Raw genomic sequence first — 16,515 nt, forward strand, 5'->3', positions numbered from 1 at the left:
AGCTCTGGGGTCCAGAACCTCGTCCCCACCCTCCGCCCCAACTCCAGCGGTAGGGACCGGTAAGGCTGTGGTGCTCTGCCCGGCAGGGGCGGGCTGGGCCGAAGGGCTCCTGGACCCTGCCGGCTGGCGCTCAGGCCCCTTTAGGCTCCAGGCTTGCGGGAGAAGGCGAGTGCCCTTCTGCACACTAGGCGTGAATGCACAAGCATGTGTCATATACGTGGAGGTATGTGCTCTGGGCGCGTCCACGTGTGTGCACACGGGTATCCAGGCACGTGTACGTCTACTGGTCTGCGCACAGTGGGTACATAGGTGGGCACCGCTCAGTGTGTATGTGTACCCCAGGGAACAGGCATGTACAGTGCATGACCACTCCTGTGCTAGCCTACCATCTCCATCTCCGGATGGTGGCCAAACCCTCAAGCACTCAGCAGAGTTTCAACTGTGGTTTTTAGCCACCGCCCAGAACGCGGGAGAGGGAGCCAGGGCACGCCCCCACCCCCCCAGATCACAAGATAGTTTGCATCTGGTTTACATTCAGCCCTAGGCTCTGGAGGTGGGGTGGGGGGTCCCCTGGGTCCCAAGGCAAGCTGCCCCTCACAGGCTCTCAGGGCCCAGGGGACAGGGGGTGGAGCCCGCTGCACAGCCCTGTGCTGGGGCAGGAAGCGAGAGTGGGGAGGGGGGAGGCCACAGCCGGTGGAGGCAAGGCAAGGCGGGTGCAGGGCGCAGGACGTGTGGGGAGGGAGGGAGGGGTCACACTCGAGCCCTGAGGCCCTGCTGGCCCCTGGGCACAGGCCCAGCTCCAGCCCCCAGGGATGGACCTCGTGGACCCTGACATCTTTAACAGGGACCCCCGGGATCACTATGACCTGCTGCAGCGGCTGGGTGGAGGAACCTACGGAGAAGTCTTCAAGGTGAGGACACCCCTCCTTCTCCATCACCCTCAGACCAGCGAGCCTTTGGGATGAGGCCCAAGAAGGGAAGGGGATGAGAGAGGATCCCAGTCCTTGGCTTTGGCTCAGGGATGCTGAGGAGGAACTCAGGCGAATGGAGCCTGCCTGACTGCCAACTTCCCCTTTACAAGGCTCGAGACAAAGTGACGGGGGACCTGGTGGCAGTGAAGATGGTGAAGATGGAGCCTGGTGAGGACACAGGAGCGCCTTCCCCACACCCCTACCCCTCCTCTTGGGACACCGGGATCGCCTCCCCCATACTCCCTCCCCACAGCGGCCTTTTCTTTCCTGTTCCTCCTCACAGACGATGATGTTTCCACACTTCAGAAGGAAATCCTCATCTTGAAAACTTGCCGGCATGCCAACATCGTGGCCTACCACGGGAGTTACCTCTGGTGATGAGCCTCAAACCTGCCCTGGGACCATGCCCAGCCCCTAGCCCAGAACCCCCATTCCTGACCTCCAATCCTGGACCCCCGTTTTAAACTGGGCCCCCCCAACTCGATCCCCGGTCTGAAGTCCTACTTTTCTGACCAGAGTGTTCTCTGATGTAATCTGCAGTTCAGGACTCCCATTTCTGAGCAGGGAATCCCCAAAAGCAATCCCTTCGTAGTAACCAAACCTGAAAGCAAGTCCCCTAAAACTAATCTTTTGTCATCCTGCCCTTCAGGTCCCCCAGTTCCATTCTCTGCTCCTTTCATTCCCTAAATCCCCGGACCCCTAAATTAAAATCCCAGATGCCCCAGTAATGACCTCTGTCCCCCAGACCTGGCACCCTAGGCCCCTTTGTCCCCCCCTGAACCTGACCAGCCTGGGAGCTATCTGCCCTGTCTTCTGGGTTAGTGTAGATTAGCAGAGTTAGGAGTCCTCCTGGGTTAAGAGTCCGAAGACCTGGGTTTGAGTCCAGTTGACCCTGAACATAGGTTTGCTCTCTGAGCCTCAACTTCCCCACCTGTAAAATGGAAGTGGGATGATCTCACCCTGGTGGGCAAGGGGAGGTGGATGACAGCTATTACCTTAAAGTTCTTTTTCTTTTTTTTAAAGATTTTATTTACTTATTTGACAGAGAGATACACAGCGAGAGAGGGAACACAAGCAGGGGGAGCGGGAGAGGGAGAAGCAGGCCTCCCGCGGAGCAGGGAGCCCGATGTGGGGCTGGATCCCAGGACCCTGGGATCATGACCTGAGCCGAAGGCAGACGCCTAAGGCAGACCTGAGCCACCCAGGCGCCCCATTACCTTAAAGTTCTTATTGAGCTGGAACAAGACAGAGAGTGAGCTGTGGGTGTCCCGTAAGTGATGACTTATTCCTGCTGTTATTATTACTTGAATTGTAGGCTTCAGAAGTTCTGGATATGCATGGAATTCTGTGGGGCTGGTTCTCTCCAGGACATCTACCAAGGTGAGAGGAAGGGCAAGGGGATCCAGGGAGCACCCCCTCCTCCACCCCTCCTATCTCTCTGTGGTTGTGTCTTCTGGGACCGTCTTTCTGGTCCACATTTCCTGCAAGGAGCCCCGCTCTGGGCCCAGGCCTGGCCTGGTTGGTGTTGGTGCTGGGAATACTGTGGTGACCGAGTGGGCCCTGGGCCCTTGCCTCCAGCACTTGACGGTCCAGCCCCGATCTCTCGGCATGCACTCATCCCCTCCCATCTTCCTCTCTCTGCATTTTCTCACCAACGTGTCCGTTCAGGTATTCGAGTATTTCTGCACTTTTGGCCCGTAGCCGGGTCCACGTTTTCACTGACTGAGTGAATGAATTCCTGACTCTCTCTCTCTCTCTCAGCCTGCTTCTCACTCTTTTTGAAAATTTGAGGATGGGGATGGGCTGGGCCTCTGATCACCTCTCAATTTCTCATGGTCACCTCTGTCTTCGGCCTCCTCTCTGTCTCTGTGAACCCCACGATCTCAAATGTCAGACAAAGAAGAAATTCCAGATTAAGTCACCAGGGGGGAAACTAAGGCCCTCAGAGAGGAAGTGGCTCACCCAGCCGGTCTACCAGACCTGGTCTCTGACCCCTTCTCTCTGTCTGTTGTCTCCCTATCGTTCTCTCTCCACCTCTGTGTCTCTCTCTTTTTCAGTTTGTCTTTCTTCGTGCTTTTGGGTCTCAGTTTGAATCTGTTCCCGTTTCTCTGTCTTTCTGTTTCTCTCTCATTATCTGTGTGTGTGCGTTGGTGTCCGTGTCCCTCTGCCTTTCCTCATTTTGCAAACTCCCATCACCCCCTGCTCAGAACACTCCCATGGCTTCCATTTCCCTCTGAAGAGAAGCCCGAGCTCCCCAGGGTGACCCCCACCTGCACCCAAGCTGCCAGACTTCACCTCCTACCCCTTTTCTCTCCCACGCCCACTCTGCTCCACCCACTTTGCTCTTTTCCGAACCCACCAGGCCCTCTCCACCGCTGGGCCTTTGCACTAGCTCTTCTGTTCCCTTCCCAGCTGGACTGATCACATCTTCACCCTGACACTTTCTCAGAGTAGGATAGACTTCACCGACCACCCTGTAAAATGTCAGACCCCTTCCCACACATATTTCCTGTTGTTCTTTCTTGCTTTAGTTTTCTTCTTGCCGTTTATTAGCATCTCAGGCGCTATGCTGTAGTTATCTTGTTGACCGTCTGTTGTCCCGACTGGAAGGTTCCCTCCACGGGGGCAGGGATCCGTCTCTTTCGTCCACAGCTGTCTCCCCAGTGCCCACCACAGTGCCTGGCAGCCAGTGGACACAGAAATATCTGTTGAATGAATCTGTCTCCCTCTGGCCTCTGGTTGCCTGTGTTGGTCGCTGACTGTCCCTCCGTCTCTCCCTCCCACTTGTTCCATCTGTTCCTCCCTCCCCATGTGGGTGGGGGCCAGGTTCTCCCGGGGCCAGGTTTCCTGGTTCCCACCCAACGCTACTGGTGTGACCTTTGCAGTGACAGGCCCCCTGTCCGAGCTCCAGATTAGCTATGTCTGCAGGGAAGTGCTCCAGGTGAGGAGAGACCGGGTGGCCCTGGGTCAGGGCAGGGCCCTGCTGCAGCCCCTGGGCTCTCACATCCCCCATGTCCATCCTTCTCCCAGGGACTTGCCTATCTGCACTCGCAGAAGAAGATACACCGGGACATCAAGGTGGTCTAGGGGCAGAAAAGATGCCTGGGTGGGGGGGGGGGGGGAGGCCAGGAGATGGAAGTGGTGTGTGGAGGACTCAGGGTGGTGTGGAGCTGTGGGGTTGGGAAGGGCCATGGGGTGGAGGCAGCCTTGGGCTGGGGGGGTGTCTATGACAGCCTCTAATTTCCCCCTCTCACCCCAGGGAGCCAACATCCTCATCAATGATGCTGGGGAGGTCAAGCTGGGTGAGTGTGGTGGGTGGGGGTGGGGAGGGGACTGGCTGGGGGCCAAGGGCATAAGGCACCCCGGGTCACCATGTCTCTCTCTCTCTCTGCCTCCAGCTGACTTTGGTATCTCGGCCCAGATTGGGGCCACGCTGGCTCGACGCCTCTCTTTCATTGGGACGCCCTACTGGTGAGGGATGCCTGGTGGGGGTGCAGTGGGGGGCGGTGGCCATCCCCACCTGGATCACTAGGAATCTCCTTCCTGGCTCCTTTCCCTGCCTCTACCTTTCCCTGTTGAACATTCTGCTTACCGTTTGGCTCTCTCTTGAGTTTCCCTTTTGCCTAGGTCTCTTTCTGTTGATGTTTCTTCTGATCGGTCGGTCTCTGTCTCTGTCTCGACCTCCCTGTGTCTGTCTTTATTCCGGTCTCTCTCTTCACCTTGCCGTTGCTCTCTGCATCTGGCTCTCTCGGTGCCCCATTCTCCTCTCTCCGTCTCCCTCCTGCCCCCCGGCCCCACGCCAAGGAGTCGCCCCCTTCCCCTCCTGGTGTCACCCCTGGCTCTCTGAGGGTCTCTGCCCCCCCCAGGATGGCTCCAGAAGTGGCGGCCGTGGCCCTGAAGGGGGGATACAACGAGCTGTGTGACATCTGGTCCCTGGGCATCACAGCCATCGAACTAGCCGAGCTGCAACCACCGCTGTTTGATGTGCACCCTCTCAGGTAGGCAGGCCTGACCAGTACCCCCCAGCCTTGACCCTGAGCACCGCCCCCCCACGCCTACAAGAGACACCCCTTCCTCAGCGCTCACTCTGAGACCTCCCCAAGGATCCTCTCAACCCAGAAAGCCTTTTCTTCAGCTGTCCACAGCAGGGAACCCCCAATGCAGGGGCTCCCTATCTGGAGGCTCCCATCTTAGTTGCTGTAGCTCTGTCACGTGACAGACAGAGTCCCCCGGAAGTGGCATCCCAGCGCATTATAAAACCTAAACCCCATTCTGGTTCTGTCCCTTGTTTTGCTCTCTGCTGACCTCAGTGCTGTTGGGGACCTCTCGAGCCATGAGGTCTGACCCCCCCCATTGGGAGTCTGAACACCACGTTCTCTCCTTACTCTTCTAGAGTTCTCTTCCTCATGACAAAGAGTGGCTACCAGCCCCCCAGGCTAAAAGAAAAAGGCAAATGGTAGGACAGGGCGAGGGAGAGGGGAGCCAGGATTGAGGGTCTGATAGGAGAGTTTCTGGTCTCCTCACCCCAGAACTTGGCTTCTTCCTCCCAAGGTCGGCTGCCTTCCACAACTTTGTCAAAGTCACCCTCACTAAGAACCCCAAGAAACGACCCGGTGCCACCAAGATGCTCAGTGTAAATGTCCCCTCGCTTCCCTGAAGAGCCCTTCCCAAACTCTCACCCCCAGAATTCCCCAGGACCTCCCCAAGATCCTCCAAGTTGTACCCCAAACTTTTTGCCAAGATACCCTGAGTTGTTAAAACTCACAAATTTCCCAGGGTCTCCAGACCCATTCCTGGGTTTACTCTGGAATTCCAGGGGAAGCCCGGTCGCCTCTAAGACACCTCTGGAATTCCCCATTTGCCCCTTGAGCCAACCCCTTAAAATCCCCCAGTCTCAGTTCCCCAGGGTTCCCTGCCTTCTCCTTAGGTTGGCACCTTCCCCACTAGATTCCCTTAGACGGGTTCTCAGGCCCCTGTCCCAGCCTCTCCCCCACACCAGTGACCCCCTCCAGGGGATGTCCGCTGACCCCCTCCTCCCCTCTCTAGCATCAGCTGGTGTCCCAGCCCAGGCTAAATAGAGGCCTGATCCTGGATCTTCTTGACAAACTGAGGAATCCAGGGAAGGGGGTCCCTGTGGTCGAGATTGAAGATGAGGAGCCTGAGGTGAGGGCGCCCTGGCCCACAAAGTGATGGAAGCTCCCAGACTTTGCTCAGGCTGTACCCCCTGCCAGGAGCCCTTTCCTGCTGCCTCTCTTCAAAGGAAAAAGGGGAGGGGGGAGGCGGGGCTTGGCACGGCTGGGGGCACAGAGGGGTAGGGGAGAGCCCGAGGCTCCCAGCTGGGCCCACAGGGTGGGAAGGGTTCCAGAGGGCTGTGGCCCTGAGCTGCCCCTCTGCCCAGGTGCCCCCTGCTGTCCCCCGGCGGATCCGGTCCACCCACCGATCCAGCTCCCTAGGGATCCCAGATGCCGACTGCTGTCGTGAGTAGAGGATCCTTAAGCTTGGGGATCCCTGACCCTATAATAGATCCAAGACCCACTCCACACACACCCCCCCACCCCCGTGATTCTGCCAGAGACCCTCAGCACCATCTGATCTCATGATTGACCCTCAGAGACCCTCGTCACTATCTGGCCCTGCAAGAGACTCCAGAAAACCTCATCACCGCCTGACCTACAAAATGACTAGAGAGACCCCCCCACTTCTCTGACCTGCAAACAGACCCCATGAGACTTCCCATAACACCAGGACCCCCAAAGAGACCTCCAAAATCTCTGTCACATCCCAATACCCAAATGGACCCTGAAAACAAACGCTCTATAACTTTGAGCCCCCACCTCCCTGGTCCCAAACCTTGACCCCGGCCCCCCAAGTGAGACCCTGGAAACCAAGACCCTTCCCCCTACGGGACAGCTCTAGTCCTAAGATCTTGACCCTGAACCCTCCCCGTTCAAATTCTCCTCTTTTCCCAGACCCATCTTCTCAGCTCACTGTGTTACTGTTCCCCCCCACTTCCAGGGCGGCACATGGAGTTCCGGAAGCTCAGAGCGATGGAGTCCAGACCCATACCCCACACGGTGAGAGGCCTCCCCCTGCTCTAGCCCCAGACGCCCTCCCCTCCCCCTAGGCACCGCTGACCCTTTACCATCCCACAGGCCCACTTACAGCCCCCTGGAGACTTCAGGAGCAGCAGTCCTAGGTCAGGGACCCTCAGCGTGGAGGGGAGGGGGCTGGGACATGTGGGGGAACCGCCTGAGGGTCATGCCTGTCACTTCTCAGGAGGCAGCTGTCAGAGTCTGACGATGACTATGACGACGTGGACATGTAAGAGAGCCGTGGCCCCCAGCCCCACCGGCCCTCACCCACCCTCCCTTCCCATGACCGCCATCTCCCTTCCATCCCAACCCCACCCTCAGCCCCTACTTGCCTTCCTCCACTCATCCCGGACCCTGACTAGACCCCGGCACCCCCCACGTTCCTTCCCCCCCACAAAGCCAACCCCCAGCTCCCCCCAGACCCCCCACCTCGTCCCCGCCCCCAGCTCCCAGATATTGCTCAGACCCCCAGTCTTCCACTGCAGCCCAAACCCTCAGAGCCCAGCCTTCATCTGCATCTGCCCCCCTGGGAACTTGCCCCACACCACACCCTTGGCCCAAGACCCCATGTCAGCCCCAACAGTCAGCCCAGCCCCCAGGCATGTGTCCGCCTCACGCCCCCACCCGTCCCTTCTGCACATCTGGCTGCCGTGCCCAGCCCCAAGCGAGAACCTGCGCCCCTGGAGCTCGCGTGATCTGCGTCACTAGGTGACTGAAGATTCAGGCTGGATGCATCGTCCACACTCGACATCCAGCATCGCTGTTGCCAGGATCATCATGGCTCTGAGGGCTTTAATCCTCAGCTCCAGCCCAGACCCAGTCACCCCTGGCCCTCTTGACCTCAGACCTCCAGTCCCAAACCACCCCATCTGCCCTGAGTCCTTGTTACCGACACCCCCGCCTACTCACCCCGTCTTTGTGTTCCAGCCCCACCCCTGCAGAGGACACACCTCCTCCACTCCCTCCCAAGGTAAGTAAGGCCCTGGGCCCGCTGGAGCTGGGGGCCGGGGGCCAGGAGGCCAGGGCCCTTAGACGCTGGGATACCGGGCACTCTAAGGCTGGAGTGTGGGACACCGGGTCCCTTGAAGTCTGGGAGACGGGATGATGAGCACTTTGGGATCTGGAAGCAGCATCCTTGAACCTAGGGTGGGATTCAAAGTATTTAGCCAGATGGGCACCGGTCCGGGAACCCCCAGCACGAAGCGCTCTGGCATTAACCCTTTAGTTGCTGGACTGCGTTGATGATGGGTGGGGGGTGGGAGGTCAGGGTTGATGCTGGGGTGGTGGTAGGACACTGTGAGGAGGGTCAGAGCCATAACCAACGTCAGTTCTGGTAGAGGCAGGGCTGGGATTGCAGGGTGCCCTCTCTCTGAGATCATCTAATGTACTTTCCCACACTCCTCCTCTGTCTCCATAGCCCAAGTTCCGTTCTCCATCAGATGAGGGGCCTGGGGGCACTGGGGATGAGGGACAGCTGAGCCCGGGGGTGCTGGTCCGGTGTGCCAGTGGGCCTCCCCCCCGAACCCCCCACCTCGGGCCTCCCCCGGCCACCCGCAGCCCCCACCTAACTGCCCATTCAGGTAATGGGGCAGGCTGGAGCAGGAGGTGGGTGGGGGTGTGGGTTGGGCAGGGGAGGGGGGGCCTTTGGGGGCTGATTTTTCCCCCCACCCTGTCTCAGAACCCTCACTCTGGAACCCAACCCCCCGGGAGCCTGATCAGCCCCCATTGTTACCCCCCAAGAAGGACAAGATGAAGAGAAAGGTGAGCCCGGCCGTGCTCCCCAGATGGGGCTGGCATGCCTGGGGGTGGGATGGGTAGAGTGATGATGATGAGAGGTGACATTTGGTGACCCATGCCTCTGGGCCGGAGGCTGAGCTCATGTCTTTGTGTGGTATCAGCCTTCACAGATGCTGGTAGAAATCACAGAGATAGGCATTATCCCCCGTTTCACAGATGGGGAAACAGAGGCAGAGAGGTGATAAACCTTTGAGGAGGCAGAGTGCTGGCATTCTTGGGTCTTAACCACTGCACCTTCCTGTCTCCTCCTTCCTTCTGCTGGATCCGCTGCTCTGCCCCCCCCGTGGCCTGCCTAGGGATGTGCCCTTCTCGTGAAGTTGTTCAATGGCTGCCCCCTCCGGATCCACAGCACAGCTGCCTGGACACACCCCTCCACCAAGGGTGGGCCCTCAGCGTGTCTCAGAGAGCAGGGCGGGGTGGGGAGGGGCCCTAATGCAGGTACAGAGGTGGGAACGGGGGAGGGGCAGAGCTGAGGCAGGACCAGAGCCCAGGGTTACAGTTGGGGTTTGGGGATCAAAGATGGGTAGAGTGAAGATGGATTTGAGGGGAAGAACTAGGAAAATAAGAGTTTGGGGGCCAGGAATGTCAGATATAACAGAAAAGTCTGAGTTTGGCATAGATGGGGGACAGTTGGACCCCATTAACCTCAGAATTTGGGGGTTTGGGAGTTTTGGGGATGGGAATGCGGAAGGGGAAGAGTTTGGGGATGAAAGATGTAGAGACAAGGTCAGTGGGGGGTAAATGTTAAAGAAACAGCATTAGGGGCGCCTGGCTGGCTCCCTCCGTGGAGCGTGTGACCCTTGATCTCAGGGTTGTAAATTCGAGCCCCATGTTGGGTGTAGAGATTACTCAAAAATAAAATCTTTAAAAAATTACTAAAACTTATTTAAAAAGAAAAACAGCATTAGAATTTGAGGGGGACACACTGGACAGAAAAGCCACATTTCAGAGGGCCCGAGTTTGAGGATCAGTGTTGAAACAAGATTAGCATTTGGGGACCAGAACTGGGAAGACAGAAGGACAGAACTTAGAAGGCTATTTGGGGAAGCATGGACTAATGTTGGGGTCAAGAGTGAGGGGGCGGGGTCAGGATTTGCAGGATTTGTGGGCCCAAGCATGAGGGTAGGTGAGAATGAGATCAGCTCAGGGGACTGGGTTAGGGTGTGAGTTCACATTTGGGGAAACAGAGGCTGGGAGAGTCAGTATGGGAGTACGAGAGAATGGAGGGTCAGGGCTGGGGGACAGACTACCAGTGCTTGGGGTCAGACATGTGGGGGTCTGGGAGGCCCAACAGGATGAGGTAGGTCCCAGTGTCCTTGTGTCTGTCCCCACAGACCAGCACCTGCTTCTGGGGGCAGAGGAAGGCATTTTCATCTTGAACCGGAATGATCAGGAGGCTACGCTGGAGATGGTGAGCACAGGGCCTGAGGGCCAAGGGCAGGGGGATGGAGTTGGGGGTTGCTGGGGTCTTATAGGAGCCATCTCCCCCGTTCTCTGCAGCTCTTTTCCAGCCGGACTACCTGGGTGTACTCCATCAACAACGTCCTCATGTCTCTCTCAGGTCTGGCTGTGGGTTGGGTGGGAGGAGGGGGTTCAGAAGTTAGGGGGTTGAGAGTCAGGGGGTTGGGAGGTAGACGGGCACAGCTGGAAAAAAACAAAACCAAACAAACGTACGCTCCCTCTTCACAGAGCCTGCAGTTAAAATCCCAGCCACTTTTTCACTGGGGAACTTGCTCCTTGAGCCTCAGTTTCCCTATCTGTAAAATGGGGTTCACAATAGTCCCACCTCCAGTTTTGAGGTGAGGTCTCCAGGAAGTCTTTACATTTCCTTGATGTTTAGATGCCAATTAGAACTTATTCCATGCTTTACTAAAATAGAGTGAGCGAGGAGTTACAGTTTACAATTTTGTGTTATTGTTTTTTTTTTTAAAGATTTTATTTATTTATTTGAGAGAGAGAATGAGAGAGAGAGAGCACATGAGAGGGGGGAGGGTCAGAGGGAGAAGCAGACCCCCTGCTGAGCAAGGAGCCCAATATGGGACTTGATCCCGGGACTCCAGGATCATGACCTGAGCCGAAGGCAGTCGCTTAACCAACTGAGCCACCCAGGCGCCCCGTGTCATTGTTTTATAAACATTTTGGGTGAAAGAATTTCTAATCTATGGGGAAAGGCCAAGCCAAATAGGCCGCATGAGTTAGTTAATAATCACATCTGTGACGACATGCTTTGGGAGAATTTCTAGATCGGTTTCCTCTTCCACTTAATAATGTGTGTAACTTCCTCCGAATGGTGCAGTGTCCATAGGTTCTCATGTGGCTGCAAGTGCAGGAGGATAGGGAACATACTTATCTTACTCCTTGTTCACCAGAGCCCAGCACAGTGCCTGGCCCACAGTGGACACTTAAAATATGTCGAGTGAAAAAGGCATAAATAAAAGTGCTTGAGACTTGGAGCCTTGGGAGTTTCAAAGGGATGGGGCCAAGTGAAGGGACAGAGAAAGGTGGGAGTGTCTGGTGTCCTATAACTGCCTGCTTCCCCCCTACACACACACACACTGCAGGAAAGACCCCCCACCTGTATTCTCATAGCATCCTGGGCCTGCTGGAACGGAAGGAGACCAGAGCGGGAAGCCCCATCGCTCACATTAGCCCCCACCGGCTACTGGCAAGGTACCAGCTCCCAGTGGCACCGCGGACCCCTGGGATGCCCCCTTCCTGCCGTCCCTCCGCATTTACGCCTGCTTTCTTCTGCAGGAAGAACATGGTCTCCACCAAGATCCAGGACACCAAAGGGTGCCGAGCTTGCTGCGTGGGTGAGAGAGAATCCCAACTGGGCGGACCTGAAGGGGGGTGTGGGGCTGGGCCAGACGCGGGGCTTGGGCTGCATCTACCCGAGAGGGTTGCAGAGTTAAGGCAGGCTGTCCAGAGTCCGGGGAAATATGTGCGCCCTTTCGGCGGGGGGGGGGGGGGGGGGGGGGGGGGGGGGGGGGAGGATTGGCCCCACCCCCCCCCTCCCCCCCTCCACAGCGGAGGGTGCGAGCTCGGGGGGCCCGTTCCTGTGCGGGGCATTGGAGACGTCCGTGGTCCTGCTTCAGTGGTACCAGCCCATGAGCAAGTTCCTGCTGGTCCGGGTAGGGGGCCTACAGAGGCTGGGGTCTCTGTGAGGTTCAATGGCTAGGGCCTTCCACTCGTTCTGCTTCTGCCGAGAGCTTGGTGAAGCCCCGCTTCCACCCGAGGCCCCGCCCACCTGCGGTAGGCGCCCGAGGCTCCCCCTCCGGAGGGCTTCCTGGTCCTTAAGCTCCGCCTCTCACCCAGCCTAATTATTTTTCAGGCCCTATGTCCCATCCCCCCGGGTCTCCAGGAGACCCCACTCAGATCCTTTGAGTCTAAGGAGACTTGGCTGCCTTTGAGGTTACGCCCCTCCGGGGGCCCTGCCTTTCTGTCATGAAGGCGGCACGACCCGAACAGAAGCCGCGCCAACTCTAAGGCCACATCTGTCCATTTCTAAGGAGGCATCACCTCACTCCTCTGGGCTCTCACCCCATGAAGTTTCTAGACGGCATCCCTCCGAACCGAGGGCCCGGGAGATACTTGCGAAGCCCCCTGCGGGCTCTCCTCCCAGGCCCCGCCCTCCTAGGCCCCGCCCCACGCCTCCTCTGAGCCCGCCCCTCCCTGTGCGGCCCGCAGCAGGTGCTCTTCCCGCTACCGACGCCCCTTCCAGTGTTCGCGCTACTCACCGGGCCAGGCTCCGAGCTGCCCGCCGTCTGCATCGGCGTGAGCCCGGGGCAGCCGGCGAAGTCGGTGCTCTTCCACACCGTGCGCTTCGGCGCGTTCTCCTGCTGGCTGGGCGAGATGAGCACAGGTGAGGGCGGGCGGGCTCGCTGGGGGCGGGGCTGCTGGGAGGGGCGGGGCGGGGCGGGGCTTTAGCCCTGAGGTGCGATTGGGAAAGGGGTTGAGCCTGGGGCGAGGGGAAGAAAGGTGGATACAGGTACGAGCGGTGAGACTGAGGACCCGGCCGGCCGTGGGGATGGGCGGGGCTTAGCCTGCTGGCTTGGGAATGGAGAGGGTGCCCGGCGGAGGAAGGCAGAACCCGGCCGAATTGGTGTTTGAAACCTCCTCCCGTCAAATAGAGCACAGGGGACCGGTCCAGGTGACCCAAGTAGAGGAAGACAAGGTGATGGTGTTGATGGACGGTAAGGACCCTCCTCCCTCTCTTTCCTCCACTGTTCCTGGATCTCCGCCTCGCAGACCCTGTGCTTCTCAGAAATGCTGAACCCCTACAGGCCTTGCCTGCCTCCTGCTTTGCTTCTCAATGAATTTATTGTCCAGTCCCTCAGCAGTCCCTCCTCGCTCTTTAAGAGCCTCGCTCTTAAAACCCTCTCTCTACCCTCTTCTAGGGTCCCTGAAGCTGGTGACCCCGGAGGGAGCCCCAGTCCGGGGCCTTCGAACTCCGGAGATCCCCATGACTGAGGCGGTGGAAGCCGTGGGTAGGTGCAGGGATGGGAGGGCCCCCGGCTCGGAGTGGAGGCTCGGTGATACCCAAGGGTGACGGGCACTGCTTTCCTCCCAGCTATGGTCGGGGGTCGGCTGCAGGCCTTTTGGAAGCATGGAGTGCAGGTGTGGGCTCCAGGCTCAGACCAGGTAAGCGTCTCCGTCTGAACGCCCGCAACCCCGCCCCTCCCCCGTGGGTCTTCCAGTTCCTCAGATGGACCCGGAGGACTGAGTCAGGGTGTGGAGCCCTGACGAGAAGCTTCCCCCGCCTCAGGGCAGACAGGTACTCTTCTATACCGCAGGGTCTCTTGGGTCCAGAGCTCATTCCAGGCCACTGTGCGATCTTATGTAAGAGATTCTGCTTCCCTCTGAGCCTCAGTCTGCAGCTATAAAATGGGGGTCACTAGAGAAATATGTGGGTGGTTAAGAGCATGAACAGACTGCCTGGGTTGGAATCCGGCTGACTGACCTTAAGCAAATGACTTCACCTTCCCGTGCCGTACTCTCCTCAGTGGGAAAATGGAGCGATAAATGGTCCTTAGCTCATAAAACACTATGTGTCAGATGTTGCCCCTCTATGTTTGTATTTTATTTAATCTCCTCGATCACCCATCAGGAAGGTCCTATGATTTCACAGGTTAGTAATCTGAGGCACAGAGAGGTAAAGTAACTTGGTTGGGTCACACAGCTGGTGAATGGTGTTAGCAAGAATGATTAGTTCCGGACCTAAGACTAGAAGTTCAGAGACACCCCCCCCCCCCGTTATCTTTAAGGGAGAGGGGAAGAATCTTCTAGATACTGACACACACACCTTTTCCCCAGCTGTTGCAGGAGCTGAGAGACCCCACCCTCACCTTCCGTCTGCTTGGCTCCCCCAGGTATGGACACGGGGAAGGGGACACAGAACCTGGGAGGGGGGCTTCTGATGTGGAGAGGGGTCTTGAGATGTCTCCAGCCACCTCTATCTTTGGCCTGGACATTCTCTCTCCTGCTCTCCCTGCTTCTATCTCTGCCCCTTGTAGTCCATTCCCCACACGGGAGCCAAGGGGACATTTTTGGTTTTTAATTTTTATTTTCACTGTTTATTTTGGCATAACTTTAGGCTCAGAGAGAAGTTGCAAAAATAAATTTAAAAATTAATCTTAAATTCTTGTATCCCTTCATTCATCCAGGTTCCCCAGATGTTAAGCTTTTTGGTTGTTTTTTGGGGGTTTTTGTGTGTTTTGTTTTTACCACGTTTGTATATGTACATAACTGTTTCTATTTGGGTGTGAATTGTTTCCTAAATCAAAGCAAAGCCCTACTCCTGCAGACCCCAGTGCAGCTGCCAAAATCCAGGAAATAGCACAACACTACCTTCTAACCCACACACCCATTCAAGTCTCACCAGTTGGCCCAATGATACTTTTTTTTTTTAAAGATTTTATTTATTTGAGAGTGAGTGAACTAGAGAGCACGAGCAGGGTGAGGACCAGAGGGAGAAGCAGACTCCCCGCCGAGTGGGGAGCCCGACGTGGGGCTCGATCCTGAGACTCAGGGATCATGACCTGAGCCACCCAGGCGCCTCCCGATGATACTCTTTATAACCAAAAAATAATACTTTTTTTTTCTGGCCCAGGATGATGAGGAGTGCATGTAGGAGTCAGGTTTCTTTTGTCTTTAGCCTGGGACAATTCTTCAGGCTTTCTTTGTTTTTCAGGACCTTGATACTTTTGAAGAGTACAGGAAGGTTGTTTTCCAGAATGTCCTTCAGTTGGGTTTGAGGTTTCCAGGTTAAGCATTTTGAGCAGGAATACCACCGAAGTGATGGCATGTCCTTCTCCGTGCCTATCAGGAGGCACGTGTCACTTTGTCCCGTTTCGGGTGATGTTATCTTTGAGCATTTGGGTAGGGTGGAGTCAGCCCAGTTTCTCTGTTCTAAAGTTACTTTTTGTATTATTAAGTATCTTTTGGGGGTGATTTGTTGAGTGTAAATAGACTGTTTCTCATCAGACTTTCACCCACTGGTTTTAGCATCTATTGATGATTTCTGCGTGAATATATTATGAGGATAGTTACTAAATGGTTTCTGCCCTTAGTTGGCGTGCCGCTGTGGGGGGGATCTGTCCCTTCTCCGCCGTGTGTGTGTGTGTGTGTGTGTGTGTGTGTGTGTGTATTTCAGCACAGCCTCATGGATTTCCATTTTACTCTTGGGGGTTATTACTATAATTTTAATTTGAGGCACAAGAACTCCCACATTTAACCAGTGAGAGCCCCTTCAAGCATCTCTCATGACCTTTTGACATGCCAGAGAGGTCTTTTAAAATCTAAGTCCCATTGCGTCAGTCTCCCCTCCCCCATTTAAAACCCCTGTGGCCTCAAGATAAATACCCAGTCCTGGCCACAGCCCACAAGACTTTTTGACTTCTGCAGCCAAGTCCCAAGCTCTCTCCCACCTCAAGGCCTTTGCCCAGGCTGTTCTCTGCCCAGAACACCCTTCCCTGACCTTTCACCAAGTTCCCTCCTGAGCCTTTTTGGGGCTTCATCTATTTTTTTTTTTTTTTAAAGATTATTTATTTGAGAGAGAAAGAGCAGTGGGGAGGGGCAGAGGGAGAAAGAGAGAGAGAGAGAGAAGCAGGCTCCCCGCTGAACAGGAAGCCCGATGCGGGGCTCGATTCCAGGACCCGGAGATCATGACTGGATCCGAAGGAAGATGCTTAACCAACTGAGCCACCCAGGCGTCCCCTCCACCATCTATTCTTTGGGCCACCTTGGCCGACCCTTTGGGATAGGTTTCAATGCTGTTTTGCACTCCTGTAATTCACTGACTTCTGCTGGTCTCCCGTTCTAGATTGGTCTCCCGTCCTCGAGGGCAGAGACCATGTCTGCTCATTGCTGCGATGGCCCAGTACTGTGCTGGAACAGCCTCTAGTAACTCCTTTGTGAATGAATGCATGAACAAATGAATGAATGAACTGACTTCTCTCCTCCTTCCCCAGGCCTGTGGTGGTGGAGACACGCCCAGCAGATGATCCTACTGCCCCCAGCAACCTCTACATCCAGGAATGAGTCCCTAGGGGGATGTTGGGAACCAGTCCCTGCACCCCTGTCCCCAGCGGACACACATTAGTGGTCATGACATGCACTTGTCTCCCAATAAACATGACTCCAGCCTCTGCTGTCAT

The 16,515-nt window shown here is 56.5% G+C and overlaps 1 protein-coding gene across 1 annotated transcript; it reads left to right on the plus strand.

The window, feature by feature from the left end:
• Window positions 1–674: 674 nt before the first annotated feature.
• On the plus strand, window positions 675–16,506 carry MAP4K1 (mitogen-activated protein kinase kinase kinase kinase 1). Its single transcript, XM_021701013.2, has 31 exons — window positions 675–911; window positions 1,082–1,139; window positions 1,255–1,345; window positions 2,287–2,351; window positions 3,857–3,912; window positions 4,002–4,049; window positions 4,231–4,273; window positions 4,370–4,442; window positions 4,838–4,969; window positions 5,365–5,427; window positions 5,523–5,604; window positions 6,018–6,134; window positions 6,370–6,448; window positions 6,987–7,045; window positions 7,124–7,167; window positions 7,248–7,292; window positions 7,991–8,033; window positions 8,481–8,643; window positions 8,742–8,824; window positions 9,157–9,241; window positions 10,195–10,271; window positions 10,361–10,421; window positions 11,422–11,530; window positions 11,615–11,673; window positions 11,888–11,991; window positions 12,548–12,722; window positions 12,991–13,053; window positions 13,258–13,347; window positions 13,431–13,501; window positions 14,174–14,229; window positions 16,330–16,506. The coding sequence occupies exons 1-31, from the start codon at window positions 813–815 to the stop codon at window positions 16,397–16,399; spliced, it is 2,463 nt and encodes an 820-aa protein (XP_021556688.1). The 5' UTR covers window positions 675–812; the 3' UTR covers window positions 16,400–16,506.
• The last annotated feature ends 9 nt before the right edge of the window (window positions 16,507–16,515 follow it).

The sequence above is a fragment of the Neomonachus schauinslandi genome, chromosome 16 (genome assembly GCF_002201575.2).
Source record: "Neomonachus schauinslandi chromosome 16, ASM220157v2, whole genome shotgun sequence".
Taxonomy (NCBI): Eukaryota; Metazoa; Chordata; class Mammalia; order Carnivora; family Phocidae; genus Neomonachus; species Neomonachus schauinslandi.